Source organism: Acomys minous (assembly GCF_964271855.1).
Source record: "Acomys minous genome assembly, chromosome: 10".
Lineage (NCBI taxonomy): Eukaryota > Metazoa > Chordata > Mammalia > Rodentia > Muridae > Acomys > Acomys minous.
Genome location: NC_140491.1, coordinates 33,445,018 through 33,460,193, shown reverse-complemented (window position 1 = coordinate 33,460,193; position 15,176 = coordinate 33,445,018). Strand labels below are relative to the sequence as shown.

Genomic DNA, 15,176 nt, shown 5'->3' with positions numbered 1-15,176 from the left:
AAATTTGAGATCCTCTGCCTCAGCTTTCTGTGTAGCTGGCAATACATTTAGAATTCCATTTCTTGAAGTAAATAAAAATATATTTAAAGTTTTTGCTTGCCTTACAATTAGTATCTTCTAGAACCTAGGACATTATATCATTTGTTCCTAGGTGTCTTTGGAGATGGTTCCAAAATGCCAAAGTATAAAAGTGCTCAAGTCCCTTTTTTAAGTGGACAGTGTTGATACGCCAGGCACACAAACTTCTGATGACTTTAAATTACCTTGAGATTACTCACAGCACATACCACAGTATACCAATAGTTGTGTTACCATGTGTTTAACTTACACGATTTACTTTCATGACTTTAAAAAACTTTAAAAAAAATATTTTTGATACGGAGTTGGTTGAATCCATACTTAGGGACTCATGGCTACTCAAGCAAAGCAAAGTCATCTCGGCATTAGAGACATGGCTGAGGCTGGCCATTATGCTGTGTGTTGCAGGGCTGCTTGAACATTGTCCCCACTGAGGAGAGGGAGCCAACACAACGCTGACTGTTCATTGTGCAGACCTCAGAGCAAGACCCTGGTGTTAAGAAGGAACCTGTTACATACTCAGTGTCTTGTCCTTTCCATGAATTGTAATAAACACTCTGTAACACTGTTAATAATGTGCTTTCATATATTTTTTACATTAATATCTGCATTTTCTTTTAGTAAAAAGCTGAACTAAAGAAGAAGCCTGAGAATACTGCTGTGTGCCCTGAAACTCCCAAGTGTGGATGTCTTGTGAATTTGAGCAGTTTTCAGAAGTCTTGTCTCTGTGTATCTGTCTGAACACTGTGTAGAACTCTGATTAGTTTTCTCGCAGCCTTACTTAGGTTTTTATTGAACTGTGTCACTTTTATAAATTTTTAGTTCAAAAATCTCTCCCAGAATCATAGATTATTCCTTTAAAAATTAAAACAAAACAAAACAAAACAAAACACAAAACTCCCCTGCTTGCTTTGGTACTCACTCATCCCTGGCAGTCTAGGGTAGACTCTAGGCTCAGCATGTAGTTAAATGTTACCTGAAGCCACACACCATCTTTCTGATGTAGGCATAAAGGTTATTGTGTAGTTTAAATTCTGATTTCCTGCCTAAATGTTGAATAAACTCTGCTCCCCAATTATCCTCCTGTCATGTCAACAAAGCAGCTTACAGTCAATCAATAGCAGGGAGAGAGTAGGGCTGGACTTTAATCCGTTATATTCAAATTCAGCCTCACTCAAGTTCTTCTGGCAAGAGCAGGATAGAGCTAGGTTGTTTGCTAGCCCATCACCCACTACTAATGCAGTATCTGGTAAGTTCTTGTTTCCTTCTGAAGCCTCATGAGCCAGATCACTGACTGTCTTCTGTCCGCATACGTCAGTATTCTTTGTGTACGCATCTTCTTTGATTGTTCTTCACTTTATCTTTAGAGATAAGGTCTTCCACTCACTGAATCTGGTACCCACCAGTTGCCTAGACTTGTTGCCTGTGAGTTCTGGGATCCTGTGTCTATCTACTCCAGTGCTGGGCTTACAGAAGCATGCAACTATACCTAGCATTTTAAAAAGTTAACTTTATTTTTTATATGTATGAGCATTTTGCCTGCATGTATGTATATGTACCACATGTAGGCCTGGTGATAGAGGGCCTTGGTTGTAAAAAAAAGAATTCTTGTGATGTTATAGCTGGCCTTGCTTAAAGCATTTATCAGCCAAATCTAGAAAGGATCGAACAGACAATACCAGAAAGAGAGACCGCAGACTTGCATATAACATTATTCCTTATTCCCACACCTCTATATAAACTCAAAGTATTCCCTCCTTGAAGACTCCCCTTTTCCATGGAAATAAAGTCTCATTTGTTGAGGTCAGATTCTGGTCTCTTTCTACCTCTGTTTCCTTGCTCCACACTCCAAAATCTAACACCTGGTGCCTTATGTGCACAGTCCTCTCAGAAGTCAGAAAAAAGTGTTGGATCCCCTGGAACTGGATGATTGTGAGCTACCATGTGGGTGCTGCAAGACAAACTAGGTCCTGTGCAAAAATGATACAGGCTTATAATTGCTCAGCCATTTTTCTGGCTTCTAACATAGCTTTTTGAAATGAGTGCTGAGAATCTGGACTGAGATACTTATGTTCCTTGTGATTTTTTTCTACTCCCTCTCTCAACATTTTTGTCTTTTGGGCTGCCATCAGAATGGCTCATTAAGCTGTGTTTATAGTATTCAATATTTTTTTCTCCAAAGCTCCAGATTCTTTCACATTCCTCCCATAAACCAGTTCCAGAAGACCAAGAAGCATCTTTATCACCACAACAACCCTACTCTTAGTACCATTGATCTATAGAAGTACTTATATCATTGCTGTGCCAAAATAGTTGGCAAAGACAGCTTAAGGTCATCCAGCCGTACCTTCCCCTTGCATTAGGAGGTCTAGAAAGGCCTGTGTGGAGCGCCTGAGTGGCCCCTTGGTTTTAGTGTTCATTCCAAATGCAATATTGCCTTAGTGTTCTGACTTACAGTTTCAAAGGATAAAGTCCACCACGGCAGGGAAGGAAGCAGCTGCCTCCACTGTCAGAAGAGAGAGTGATGAAATTATGGTGCTCAGCTTGCTTTCTCCTTTTTATTTAGTCTGGGACCATAGCCCATGGAATGTTCCTACCCATATTTAGAGTGGGTATTTTCTTCTCTATTAACTTAACCTAGAAAGACTCTCACAAACATGTCCAGATGTTCGTTTTCCTGATGATTCTAAACACTGTCAAGTTAATAATGATGACTAACCATCACAGTGACTGAGCATTGTTTCTGGTGCAATATACTTATAATGGCTGCTGAGGCGACATGAAATTAGAATTCACTACATTCCCGCACTGGCTGGACGTGCAGAGTATTTCATTGCTACCACTAGATGGAAGGCACAACCAGGGCAGGGTGCATTTGTAAAGACTATAAGGACCCTAGGAATTGAAGTAGCATGGTAGTTCTTTTCTTTTTCTTTCTTTCTTTCTTTCTTTCTTTCTTTCTTTCTTTTTTTTTTGCAGAGGAAGTCCTCAAAAAACAAGCAAGCAAGCAAACAAACACCACTTGGAGGACAAAAAGGCAAAAAAAGGGGCGAAATAACCTCTGACTTAGAGGTAAAGGGAAGTGTTTTTCAGAAACTGCCGGATACAACCCTTTGCCAAAAGACTAGCTCTGTCAGAACTATGCTTGTTTATATGTATAGAAGTGAATGGTCTTGAGCCAAGAAGACTGGAGAGCCACCCATGAGACTAGAAAAACACACGGCTTTCCTCCTAGTGCCCATGCCACTCTCAGTGCTTCGCTTCTGTTCCTAAACATGTAGGGTTTCTCCCATCTCAGCCAATTCTCTAACATCAACTTGGTGTTCTGCACATTACTCAATCCTGACAAGACTCGGATTTAGGCTAAGGTATTCAATAAAGAATGAGCATTGGACACCAGGCCCCCATTAGACCAATGGGCCACTCCATGAACTCCATGCATGCCTTTCTAGGTCTCTCACAGTGTGAGGAGAAGGTGAGGCTGGACTGATACAACAACTGGGATTGTTCTTTTGAGCATCCCTTGTGAAACCATCCCCAAGCTGTTTCCAGAGCCTCTTATCCACATCTTTGCCTCTAAAGCCCAACCACATCCAGAGTCTGCCTAGCATACAGGTATTTGCAAGGAGGAACATAAGAGATTTGGCAGGTAGGTTGGGGTATCTCTTTGTGGTGATTTGGGGTCTTGTAGTTTAAAGTAAGCTGGAGGTAAAAAGGGGGTTGGTTGTATGGTAAATGGATCATACATTCTTCCCATGCCACCAAATATTGGTATTGATCTCTTGGGGGTGGGGTGGAGGTTAAAGAATTCCCAGTTCTCATCTTGTCCTTCAGATCATTATGAAAATCTAGGTAGGAGCAAAGAGTATATAACTTCCAGGTGTTTTTGTGGTAAATTACACTGTATATTATAGAGCCAATTGCTATATGTATGGCACATTCATGTGTGCATATTCTTAAACTATTTGGACATGGGCCTTTATTTTCACTCTTTGCTATACCTTATGACTAGCAAGAAATACTGGGAGACTGGAGGATTGGAGCCTCTCTAAGCTGCCCCTGATACAGTGATGTATGATGCTGGGAGTGAAGCTGAAGCTGCACTGGAGACCCCAGGAATGTGGAATGTTGTAAAGGAATTGGAATCCAGAAACATAGCTGCTCTGATCACACCCAAAAACCTTCTAGGTCTGGGTGGTCTGGATGGAAGTCTGGAATGCACATAAGCCACACACCTTTAGTCCCTCTGGCTGGAGTATAGACATGCCCTTAGTACACACCGTTAATCCAAAGCAATGAAGGTAAAGAAGGAAGCACCCATGTTTGCAAGTGATGTCTACTTGAGGGGCGGACAGTGATTTGACAGAGATAGGATATGCCCAACTCTTACAATTGTGAACAGAGTGGAAAGAAGCTACTTCAGAGCAGTACAGTAGAGTTGAGGGCATAGAGCAGGGTGAAGTAGAGAAGAAGAGAGAAGACAGTACACATCAACACTACAAGAGACAGTACAGGAGGTCTTCTTGTGCAGTACAAGAATAGAGCAGAGTTCATGGAGTTCAGGGGCAATTTTTCCAAGCACAGCAATTCAGTGAGAAGCTGAGAGAAGCCAGATTGAATCAGTCAACTTGGAAAGGATTTTGAGCCAGGACAGCTGAGTTGAATCAGCTAGTGAGAGTTCAGAAAGAGCTAGAAAGGGTGAGCTTATTCAACAGTAAACCTCCAAGATGACAATTACATCTGGTGAATAAAAGTAACTTTTACAGAATGTCTGCCAAGAAAAGCCACTGGCAACAAGTAGAGGCGGCCCAAGGGTGAAGCAAGGTAGCCTGTGGCAGGCAAGGCTACAGAGTCACAAGAAGAGATTTGATAAAATTGTCATTGCAATAATGGAGATTAATTTACCAAGTGTCCAAAGAACAGAGGGGTGAGCTGACAGCACCCAAGAGGTCAAAAAACAGCTCAAGCCATAATCTTCTCTTTACTCTGGGTCTACTTCATGATTCGCTTAAGTCATCTGTCTGCTCTTGATTCTTTTCTATGTTGCTATAGTAAATGACTGTGGAAGGAACTTTTATTTGTCTGTTTCAATTGTCTGGGAGTCTAACTGCCTCTGGATGCTAACCTTAGGCCTGGTCCTGGAAGCTTTCAGCCTCTATACAATCTAACCAGGCCTAGAATGTTTTCAGCCTCTGAGGCTTACTGCTTAATAAGCTCACCCTTTCTTGTTCTTAATGAGCTCTGGACTGGCTGGTTCAACTCAGCTGTTCTGGCTCAAACTCCTCTCCCAGCTGACTTATTCAATCTGGCTTCTCTCTTTAAGATTTATTTATTATGTATACAGTGTTCTGCCTCCATGGCAGAAGAGGGCATTAGATCACGTTATAGATGGTTATCAGCCACCAAGTAGGTGCTGGGAATTGAACTCAGGGCCTCTGGAAGAGCAGTCAGTGCTCTTAACCTCTGAGCCATCTCTCCAGCCCCTCTGGTTCTCTCTTGACCCAGAATTGCTCTGCTTGGCCTCAAACTAACTCCAGCAATCTCTAATCTTCTGGTGTCTTCTCATTCTCTGACTCGTTTGGTCTTCACTCGAGTTGTCTCTGCAACCTGTCCAGATAAAACTGCCTTCCCTCTCTCTGCATTGCCTCTTAAGTAGATTCCCTTTACTCTCCCTTCTCCTGAGAGCTGGGCATATTCTATTCTGTCTCTGATTCGTCACTTTTTTTCTGCCACCCAATTAGACATCACTTTCAAACATGGGTGCTTCCTTTTACAAACTAACTTTACCTTCATAGTTTGGTATTAAAGGCCTATACTATCGGCCTGGACCTAAGCTGTTCTTTATTTGAAACTTGCTCTGTATTTAAAGGCTTGTACCACCACACCTGGACCTAAGCTTTTCTTTACTTGAAGCTTGCTTTGTACCAGGCTAGCCTTAAACTCAGATCTGCTTGCCTTTGTCTCCTGGATTAAAGGTGAGTTTGTATTCCAGCCAGATCACACAGACCTAGAAGATCTTTGACTGTGATCTTTTGCCAGAACAGCCATGTTCTGAATTAAAATTCCTCTACAAATGATCATTTGTCACACATTCCTTGTTGGTAACCTAGAATCAAAATTATTGAAACTGTGTCATTTGGGCACTGTTCCCATTGTTAAAGCTTTAGAGATACAGAGCCAATTTCTCCACTGTATTAAATTCTAATTTATTTTTTGAAGTATGCCAATCTTTTCTGTTAACGTTAAAAAACTGTCTTTTGAAAAGGGATGATCATTGTTTGAGGAGATGTTTCTATTTCTTTAGTGTATACATTATGGAAACATGTAGTACTCTTAAAATATGTTTTTTTATGTAATAGTTAATTTTTTTGAGACAAAGGCTGGCTTTGAATTTACAAAGGTCTGACATTCACCCTACATCTGGCTTGACAGCCCTTCTTATAAGACTTTCTTATCAGATCTTCTATTAGTCTTACAGCAAATTCTAGGCAGATAACTTTCTTCTAGGAATGGCTAGACCTGTATTGCCAAATAGGGTCTCGGTGACACTTAGATTTCCCAGAACTGGTCAAAATTTAGTGTAGGTGCATCTAATAGTATAGCACAAGCTTAGAGAAAATGGAAATGTATTGCGCTGTCATATGTGAAAGAAATCCAGAAATGGGCCGGTAGCTAGAATGACAGCTACAGATCCTTCATCAACCCAGATCCTTCTTGTTCCATCATCCCAGGATATAAGTTTCACACTGACCAAAATGACTACTTTATTGCCAAGCAACATGTACTCATTACAAGCATCAGGAAGAAGGTGGATGCACCCTTTCATTTACAGAAGGCTTTCTAGAAGTAACACTATTTACTTCTGTTTGTATTTCACTGGCCAAGACTTACTTAGGTGATTGTAGTCAGCTATGGAAAGACAGGAACTGTGGTATCTTGGTTAAATGGCAAGTTGTCCAGATTAAAAAAAAAAATAACAGGTCATATTTCTGAATAAAGTCAGAATATGGATGGAACTATATCACCTTGTAATTTAAATATTGAAGCACTAATCCCTTAGAATATCAGAATAGTCTGTGTTTGGAGAGCAGATGGTAACCATTTCTCTCCCCTTTCTGATGGGGCTATGTAGCCAGTATGGCCTGGAACTCACTATGTAGCCAAGACTCTCCTTGAACATGAAATCCTCCTGCCTCAGCTTCTATATTCCTGGGATTATAGGCATACATTAAGTCCTGGAAAGTCTTTAAAGAGGTTTAATCCTTTATGTTTTTATAAAAATGTAAGTAGCTGGATTAAGATCTAGTAACCTCATTTTATCAGAAATTACTTATGGTTTCATAAAAAATTAGGACACAGACACAGAGGGATGATGGTATGAAGCTTCAGGTGGAAGCTGCTCTTCCAACACCTTGATTTTGGATTTTTAGTTTGAAGGACTATGAGAATGTAAATGTCTTTTGATAGCTTCCAGACGGTGGTACCCTGATAGAACAGTGCAAGCAAACCAGTATACTTATCTGTTGTTGCTGAATAAATTACCACAGTATAGTGGCCTAGCAATACATATTTATGACTATCCGGTTTCTGTGGGTCCAGAATCTGGGGCCAGCTTACTTAGGTCCTTTGCTGCCTGCTTCATAGTGGGCAGTCAGGCACCAGTGCTCTCTTATCTGAAAGCTTGGCTCCCAAAGAATCAGCTTAGAGCTTTAATGGTGTTGGTAGGGTTCATTCCTTTGTGGGCTGATGGACCACCAATGTTAGTCTAACCATTAGCCACAGGCATTTATGTTAGTCTTGTCAATTGCTCTTCATCAGTGTGTGTAAGCTGAGGAGATGGTACATAGTTAGCAAGACTAAAGTTACATTTGTAACTTAACAACAATGTGACATCCCATTATCTTTTCCTTGTATTGGTTAGACATGAGTTGCCAGCTGCCCATACTTGGGATCAGGGATGTCATAGTGTAGTGGATGTAAACATGTTTTTGTTTTGATTCCAAGTGTGGGATGTTAAACAGACTTGTGTGAGGGTGTGTGGTGTTTTTATGCTGAAAACAGACTTGTGAGAGAACAGGTTTGTCCACCAAAAGAGGAACTGCATCTTCAGGGGCATGGTCTTTGCCAACTGATAAACATCTGAGTATACATATATATGCAAAACAAGAGGCTTGGCTTTTTGGTCTTGGCTGTTCATCACTCCACTTCAAGACGCTCCTAGAGAGAACCACCCCAGCAAAGGCGTCAAGGCTCCAGGTTCCAGCTGCTGCTCCAGGCTCCAGCTGCTGCTTGGGGGTTCCAGTGGCTGCAGCTGCAGTCACCATCGCTGAATTGCTGGTTTGCTGTTTAAGTGGTTTATTGGAATTCTGCCAACTATGTCAGTGGAATTGCTCCAAGGAACTGAGTCTAAAAAGGTCTACTTCTTTGGTTCCTATTAACCTTTTCTCTCTCCTATCTAGGGTTGGAAGGGAGGTATAAGCATTAAAGAACCCCAAATAAAGTAGGTCTGAAAAAGCTCAAAGCCCACAGTCATAGTCTATAGAATGCTAAGAGATAAGGCTCACTCAGCCAGCCTTCTTCCAAGTCTGCCTACTAGCAATACAAGCCTTGACCAGTTGATAGGACCTGCGTTGTGTGGGAGCTGGCACTGGCTCTGTACATCCAACAGTGGCATTAGTAACAAGAGCGGCATAGAATCTAAAGACTGTTTCTCTGCTGTCCTGCTCAGTTTAACAGGGGTGGTGGGCTGCTTATACCCCTATGGGAACAGTGTTGGTTTCTGTGTACTTGACCATTTTGAGAAGATGGAGTGCCTCGTGGCCATGGAATGGGGCTCTTGAGTCTTAGGGGTAGCCTGAGAGGCTTCAGTGGGCTTCTCACTTCATGCATTGCCTTCAGACAGCTCTCTCTGAAGCCAGCCAACATCTTTTGCTGAACAGGCTTCAGGAGCTGCTCACCTTCCTGTTTTAATTGCTCACCCATGGAAGATGGAGGCTCTGGAGACAAGGACCTCAGCCTAGGTGGCGAAGAGACCCCTAGGAAGTCCTGGCTGATGGACAGAGCAGTGCCAGTGGTCCAGGACTCGTTGTGGAGTGTGACCAAAGCTGCAGTAACCACATCCTCTCTGACATTTAAACTATCAGTGCTTCTGGATCCACCGATCATAAGGGTTCTTTGGTCCTGCATACGGGTCACTCTGTTCCCCCTCCCCTTTATTTTTTGGTTTTTCAAGACAGAGCTTCTCTGTGTAACCTTGGCTGTCCTGGACTTGTTTTGTAGACCATGCTGGCCTCGAACTTACAGTGATCCACCTGCCTCTGCCTCCCGAATGCTAGGATTAAAGGCGTTCGCCACCATGCCTTCCCTTCTTATTGCAGGAAGCCCCTCCAGCATTCTGCGTTCGGGACTCTAGCTCAGGCCACCAGCTGCCTTGTGGATGGATGATAGAACCTCTTTGGGTTTTGGGTTCTGAGTTCCACAACCGCCGTCCGTGTGGCTCCAAGTGTAGGGTGGCTTTTTGCAGGGAAATTTCTTTGCTGCCCTTCCCCTTTCCAACCTATCCTTCCGTCGGGGTCTCGGCAAACCCTGCTGAGCCTCCAACTCCTCTGCTCACCTCCTCCCCTTGTTTTTTGTCTCTTACCCATCTCTTCAGTGGAGAGACGCGCCCCTCAAGCCGGCTCTCTACTTAGCTCCGCCTCTCATCTATTAGCCCACCCCGCCCACCTAATCACCGTTTCGCCCGGCCCCCTGTTCTCAGAGGCTCGCCTTTGCCGGGAAGGGGCGGAGCCACACAGGCGAGGAGAATACCCTCAGCAAGCGGGCAAAAAAGCAGGGTACGCCTAAATCCAGCCATTGGGAAAGACTACGCTTCCGCTTGTCAATTCTGCGGGTCCGGCGTGGCCTCGCCTCCGCCGGTATGACGTCACGGCACGCAGCCACCGCGGGGGTTGCCGGGACGGGCCCAAGATGGCTGGGCATCTTGGTTCCGCTTCTGCCTGCCGCGCAGAGCCCCATTCATTGCCCCGCTGTTAAGTGGCGCCGCGTAGTGCGAGTAGGCTCCAAGCCTTCAGGGTCTGTCCCGTCGTGCAAGAGGCCGTCATGGCAACCTTGGAAAAGCTGATGAAGGCTTTCGAGTCGCTCAAGTCGTTCCAACAGCAGCAGCAGCAACAGCAGCAGCAGCCGCAGCCGCCGCCGCCACCGCCACCACCGCCTCAGCCCCCTCAGCCGCCGCCTCAGGGGCAGCCGCCTCCGCCACCGCCGCTGCCGGGTCCGGCAGAGGAGCCGCTGCACCGACCGTGAGTCTCGGCGCCGCAGCTTCCGCCCGGGGCCCGCGCCCCTGGCCTGTGTGCTGGCCACGGCCAGCGCGGTCCCCTGTCCAGAGGGCCGCGGTGGCTCCCTGAGGCCAGGCCCCCTGCCCTGCCCGGCCCGGCCCTCTTCTTGCGGGGTTTTTTGGCTTTCCTCAGAGAAAGAGGCAGAACCTAGTCAGGCCTTCCGGGGACTCGCTGTGGGGCGTCTCAGCCCCAGTGCCTTCACCCTTCCGAGCTTGCGAAGTTAGGGAGCGAACTTGTTTCTCTCTTCGGGAGAGACTGGGGCGGTGGCGCACATGACTGTTGTGGAGAGAACTTGGAGAGGCTGAGACCTCTCAGGGTTTGTTTGCCTCATCAGGCCTGGGAGCCGGGAGCATGAGAGATGTGCGGATAGTGGATGACATAATGCATTTAGGAGGTCTCGGCGGGAGTGCTGAGGGCGGGGGAGTGTGAACGCATCCAATGGGATATTCTTTTTCCAAGTGACACTTAAAGCAGCCTGTGACTTGAGGCGCTTGGTACTCTCCTGGCGTTTCATTTAGTTCGTGATGCAGTGTAGTAGCAAGATTTTAAGCATCACTGGAGAGGTGTGCTTCTGTATGCTCCTGTTGGTCCGCAGGCAATTGGACGAGTTGTGGTTGTCAAGCACAGAATGAGTACTCAGGTGTGATCATTAATAAAAATTATATATGTATATTTGTGTGTGTGCATATTTGTGAAAGAGTCGACTGATACTTCTGCCTCTTTATTTTCTGCTGGATATAAAACGGATACCTTGGTGATACGCGTTTGCGCTAGGAGATACATTTTACCAGTGTTACAGGCAGGCTTGTAGAACGTGGGCCACTCATAGACTCTATAGGTATCTCAAGTGTACCAGTAAAAATCCCTGTTTTATTCTTTGCTAATGTCTTGTAAGCCTTTGGAAATTCTATGTTTGTGACTGGAGAGGTTATTTCAAACAGAAAAAAAGACCATAAGTAACTACAGTGAGTTCATGAGTGCAATGGCCATGTCATGTCTGGAAGACAGCATTTCATAGAACTCTTTAAATAAAACCTGGCTCTTAAGTTCCCTCCACCCCCTCTTCTCTGACTCTTGGGTGTGGGGGGTAGAGTTAGATGTCACATATAGACTGACCATTCAGCAGTCACTTATTCTCGGTATGCTGCGAGTCTCTGACTTGCTGCCCACTGCAGAAAGAGGCTTCTTTGGCGAAGGTTGACAGTAGCGCTAGTCTATAGGTATAAACATAAATATTTACTCTTTTTTGTTTGGTTTGTTTGTTTTTTTGAGACAAGGTTTCTGTATTCCTGGCCATCCTGGAACTCACTCTGTAGACCAGGCTGGTCTTAAACTCAGAGATTCACCTGCTTCTGTCTCCCACGTGCTGGTATTAAAGGCGTGCACCACCACGCCTGGCTCCTAAACATAATGTTTAAAAGGTAGTCTGACTTCACATCTACTTAGCAAAATAGTAGTAGGGGCCCCCTTTAGGGCCTGTAAACCCCCTCCTCTGAGTCATGGGCTTTTGATTAGGTTTATACTTTTTGTGGAGCACACTTTAGTCCAGTCAGAAAGCAGTTGCTTATCCCTGTATCCTTTGTATCACTGTTGCACCAGTGGCCACATTTTGCCTTCTCTGTCTGTATTATAGCATTCAGGGTCCAGTGTTCAGTGAGCCCACTGATGTCTTCTTCCCCAGTGTTTCTGCAAAACGCCTCCTGGCATTATGAAAACAAGCCAGCCAGGAGGAAGTTTCCAGATCAGCTCTATCTTGATTTCTTTATGTCCTATATGCAACCAGAGTGTGTTGTATCTTCAGCAATAGGGTCTTAGTGCTCAACAGGTAGTTAAGCTACTTAGCAACAAGAAGGAATTCAGCTGCTGATACCTGTAGCAGCTCAGATGAATAGGGAGGATTATAGGTCACTGAGCAAGCTGGTCCCTAATGCCTACATAGTGTAGGATTTTACCTGTGTAACATTTTGCTGTAATGTCAGATCTTTGGTGATTTTGCTTTTGTCTGTCTGCCGCCCCCCCCACCCCTTGATAAAATAGCATCACATACAACATAACCATTTCGAGTAGTCTATGCTAGCTGTTGTCACCACTAGCCACCTCTGTAACTCTTCTTTTTAACATTGCTTTTTAAAGTATATTACAAGTTTTTACTTGATGCATTTTAATTGTGCATGTTTATGAACAGAGTGATTTTTGAATTACACACTTTAGTACCTTCTGTTGCGTTCAGTTAATTCATTAGCAGGAAAGGCTGTGGTGTAGTAGTTCTTTTCTATGATACAAACTGTAGGGTGTCCTAGGCCTTGGCTTCCTAGTCAAACAGCATTTGTATGTTGGAAATAAAGCCTTGGTTTGTGTTTGTGTTTGCACACTAGCAACAACCTTTCCGTTATTAGCCCTGGGTTTGACTTTCTGTTCTGCTGACAGATCCTTTCTCCCTAAGCTGGGATAACTGTGAGGCCTGTGCAGCTCCTGTCCCTTTCTCATTTTGCTAGCAGGGCTGATGTGTTGATTCTCTGCATGAGACTCCTGCACTAGAAGGAGCTGGTTCATGGCAAGTTCTCAGGAAGTACCTTTAAATGCAGAGTTAGATTTATGATCTGTATTTTGTTAAACCAACAGCGGGGCTGGAGAGATGGCTCAGTGGTTAAGAGTATTGTTTGCTCTTCCAGAGGTTCTAAGTAATTTCCAGCAACCACAGGGTAGCTCACAATCATCTATAGTGGGATCTGATGCCCTCTTCTGGCCTGCAGGTATATGTGCATATAGAGTGATAATCTACATAAAATAAATAAATCTTAAAAAAAAAAACAGCACTTTTCATAGTTTCTACTTTTGTTTTTCAAGTTAAATATTTTTTCTATTTGCCAGTTTCATGCTTTAGGAACTGTTCTCTTTTTATTAAAAAACAGATATTGTGGATAATCCCAGCACGTGGGAGACAGAAGCAGAGGGATCTCTGTGAGTTTGAGGCCAGCCTGGTCTACATAGTGAGTTCCAGGAGAGCCAGGGCTGCATAATGAGACCCTGTTTCCCCTAAACCAAAACCAAATAAAAAATTCTGGGCTAGTGAGATAGTGAGTGAAGGTGATTGCTACCAGACTGAGTTTGATCTCATTGTCTTCTGACCCTCATGTGAGGGCCACAGTGCTCACACAAATATAATTATTAAAATGGACGTGTATAACAGTGCATAAAACTTGGTCACCATTGGCAGACAGAAAACGGCACTGCTGGCACTCAGAGTCCTCTTCCTCCAGTCTTTCTCCTCCCTTTAGCGCCTTTGTGCTCTGCTGTATGGTTTTACTGCAGAAGTATACACCTTTAAACAGTCTTGTTGGTTTTTTCTTACTTTTTAGAGACGGTAGTTATGACAGAGATTAAACTTGGCTTTGGCTGGGTGGTGGTGGTGGTGCACGATTTTAATCCCAGCACTTAGGAGAGAGCAAGATGATCACTGTGAGTTCGAGGCCAGCCTTGTCTGCAAAGCAAGTCTAGGACAGCCAAGGCTACACAGAGAGACCCTGTCTTGAAAAACCAAAACCAACCAAACAAACAAAATAAATAAACAGGCTTGGCCTTGAGCAAATTTAGCACACATTTAACTACTGAAGTGTACCACAGTGCCTATTCAGTTTTGAATATCATACAAATCGAATCACACAGCCCACCTATTCATACTCACACATGTATGTCAGGGCTCTTTTTGCTTAGTGTTGTTGGTTAATATTTACCCTTTTAATTAGTTTGTCTGTTTTGTATGAATATGCTACATTTTTCTCATCTTAGTTGTAATTTTGGGTTATTAAATTTTGACAATTAAGTGCTGCTGTGAGCATACCTCTTCCCTTCCTGGCCTGTCTTTTCCCTCACAAAATGGTGCTTTTTAATGAGCAATTCCTCATTTCGGTGAAGTCTAGTTTGTCATACTTTTCCATTACGGTAAGTGTTTCTTTTTTGATGAATTTTTCATCAACCTGAGGTCATGAGACATTTCCTGATCCTGTTGCATAAAGATCTTGTTGATTTGCCTTTCCTGTTGAAGTTGGTAGTGTGTGAGGTAGTTTCCATGTGTGGTGTGAAGTTGACTTCTTGTTTGCCCTTCCAATGTGGATACTTCCTGTCTCAGCAGTCTCCTTGATGTTCTGTGTGTATCTCCTTCCTTTATTATTATTAAGTCCTTGTTATTGAGTTCATATTAAGTAGATTCTTTTTTTTTTAATTTTTTTAATTGATTCTTTGTGAGTTTCACATGATGCACCCCAGTCTTACTCATTTCCTTATTCCCTTGTACCACTCTCCACCCTTGCAACCAACCCTCTAAAAGAAAATAATACACATACAAAAAAAGATAAACAAAGCCACACATGGTGGCGCATGCTTTTAATCCCAGCACTAGGGAGGCAGAGGCAGGTGGATGTCTGTGAGTTCAAGGCCAGCCTGGTCTACAAAGCAAGAGTCTAGGACAGCCAGGGCTACACAGGGAAACCCTGTCTCAAAAAAAATCTAATAAATAAACACATACATACACACACAAAACATAGAAAATATCTTGTTGTGCACACACAAAACATAGAAAACATCTTGTTGTGGAAGCTCTAGTGTGTCACAGTGTGTCACAGTATACCCTTCTATCTACCCATCTTCACTTGCAAATGTTCATTGCAGTGAGTATTGGTTTGGTTTGAGGTCTCTGGCTTCTGTCACACTATCAATACTGTATCCTCACCAGGATGCTCCTCCGGGTTATCCTGTTGTTGTCCTGTG

The 15,176-nt window shown here is 43.7% G+C and overlaps 2 protein-coding genes across 5 annotated transcripts in view; both read left to right on the top strand.

The window, feature by feature from the left end:
* GRK4 (G protein-coupled receptor kinase 4) overlaps positions 1-1,860 on the top strand; it is a 51,695-nt gene extending 49,835 nt beyond the window's left edge. For 2 of the 3 annotated variants that reach the window (XM_084797811.1, XM_084797809.1), the window contains one exon: positions 487-656. In XM_084797811.1, the coding sequence (XP_084653937.1) occupies positions 487-537 (51 nt within the window). In that variant the 3' untranslated portion in view covers positions 538-656. Of the gene's footprint in view, positions 1-486; positions 657-699 lie in introns of those variants that run through there. The other variant, XM_084797810.1, reaches the window with a different exon arrangement.
* An 8,162-nt stretch (positions 1,861-10,022) lies between these two features.
* HTT (huntingtin) overlaps positions 10,023-15,176 on the top strand; it is a 143,502-nt gene continuing 138,348 nt past the window's right edge. For both annotated transcript variants that reach the window (XM_084797780.1, XM_084797779.1), the window contains exon 1: positions 10,023-10,373. In XM_084797780.1, coding sequence (XP_084653906.1) covers positions 10,177-10,373 — 197 coding nt within the window. In that variant the 5' untranslated portion in view covers positions 10,023-10,176. The remainder of the gene's footprint in view (positions 10,374-15,176) is intronic.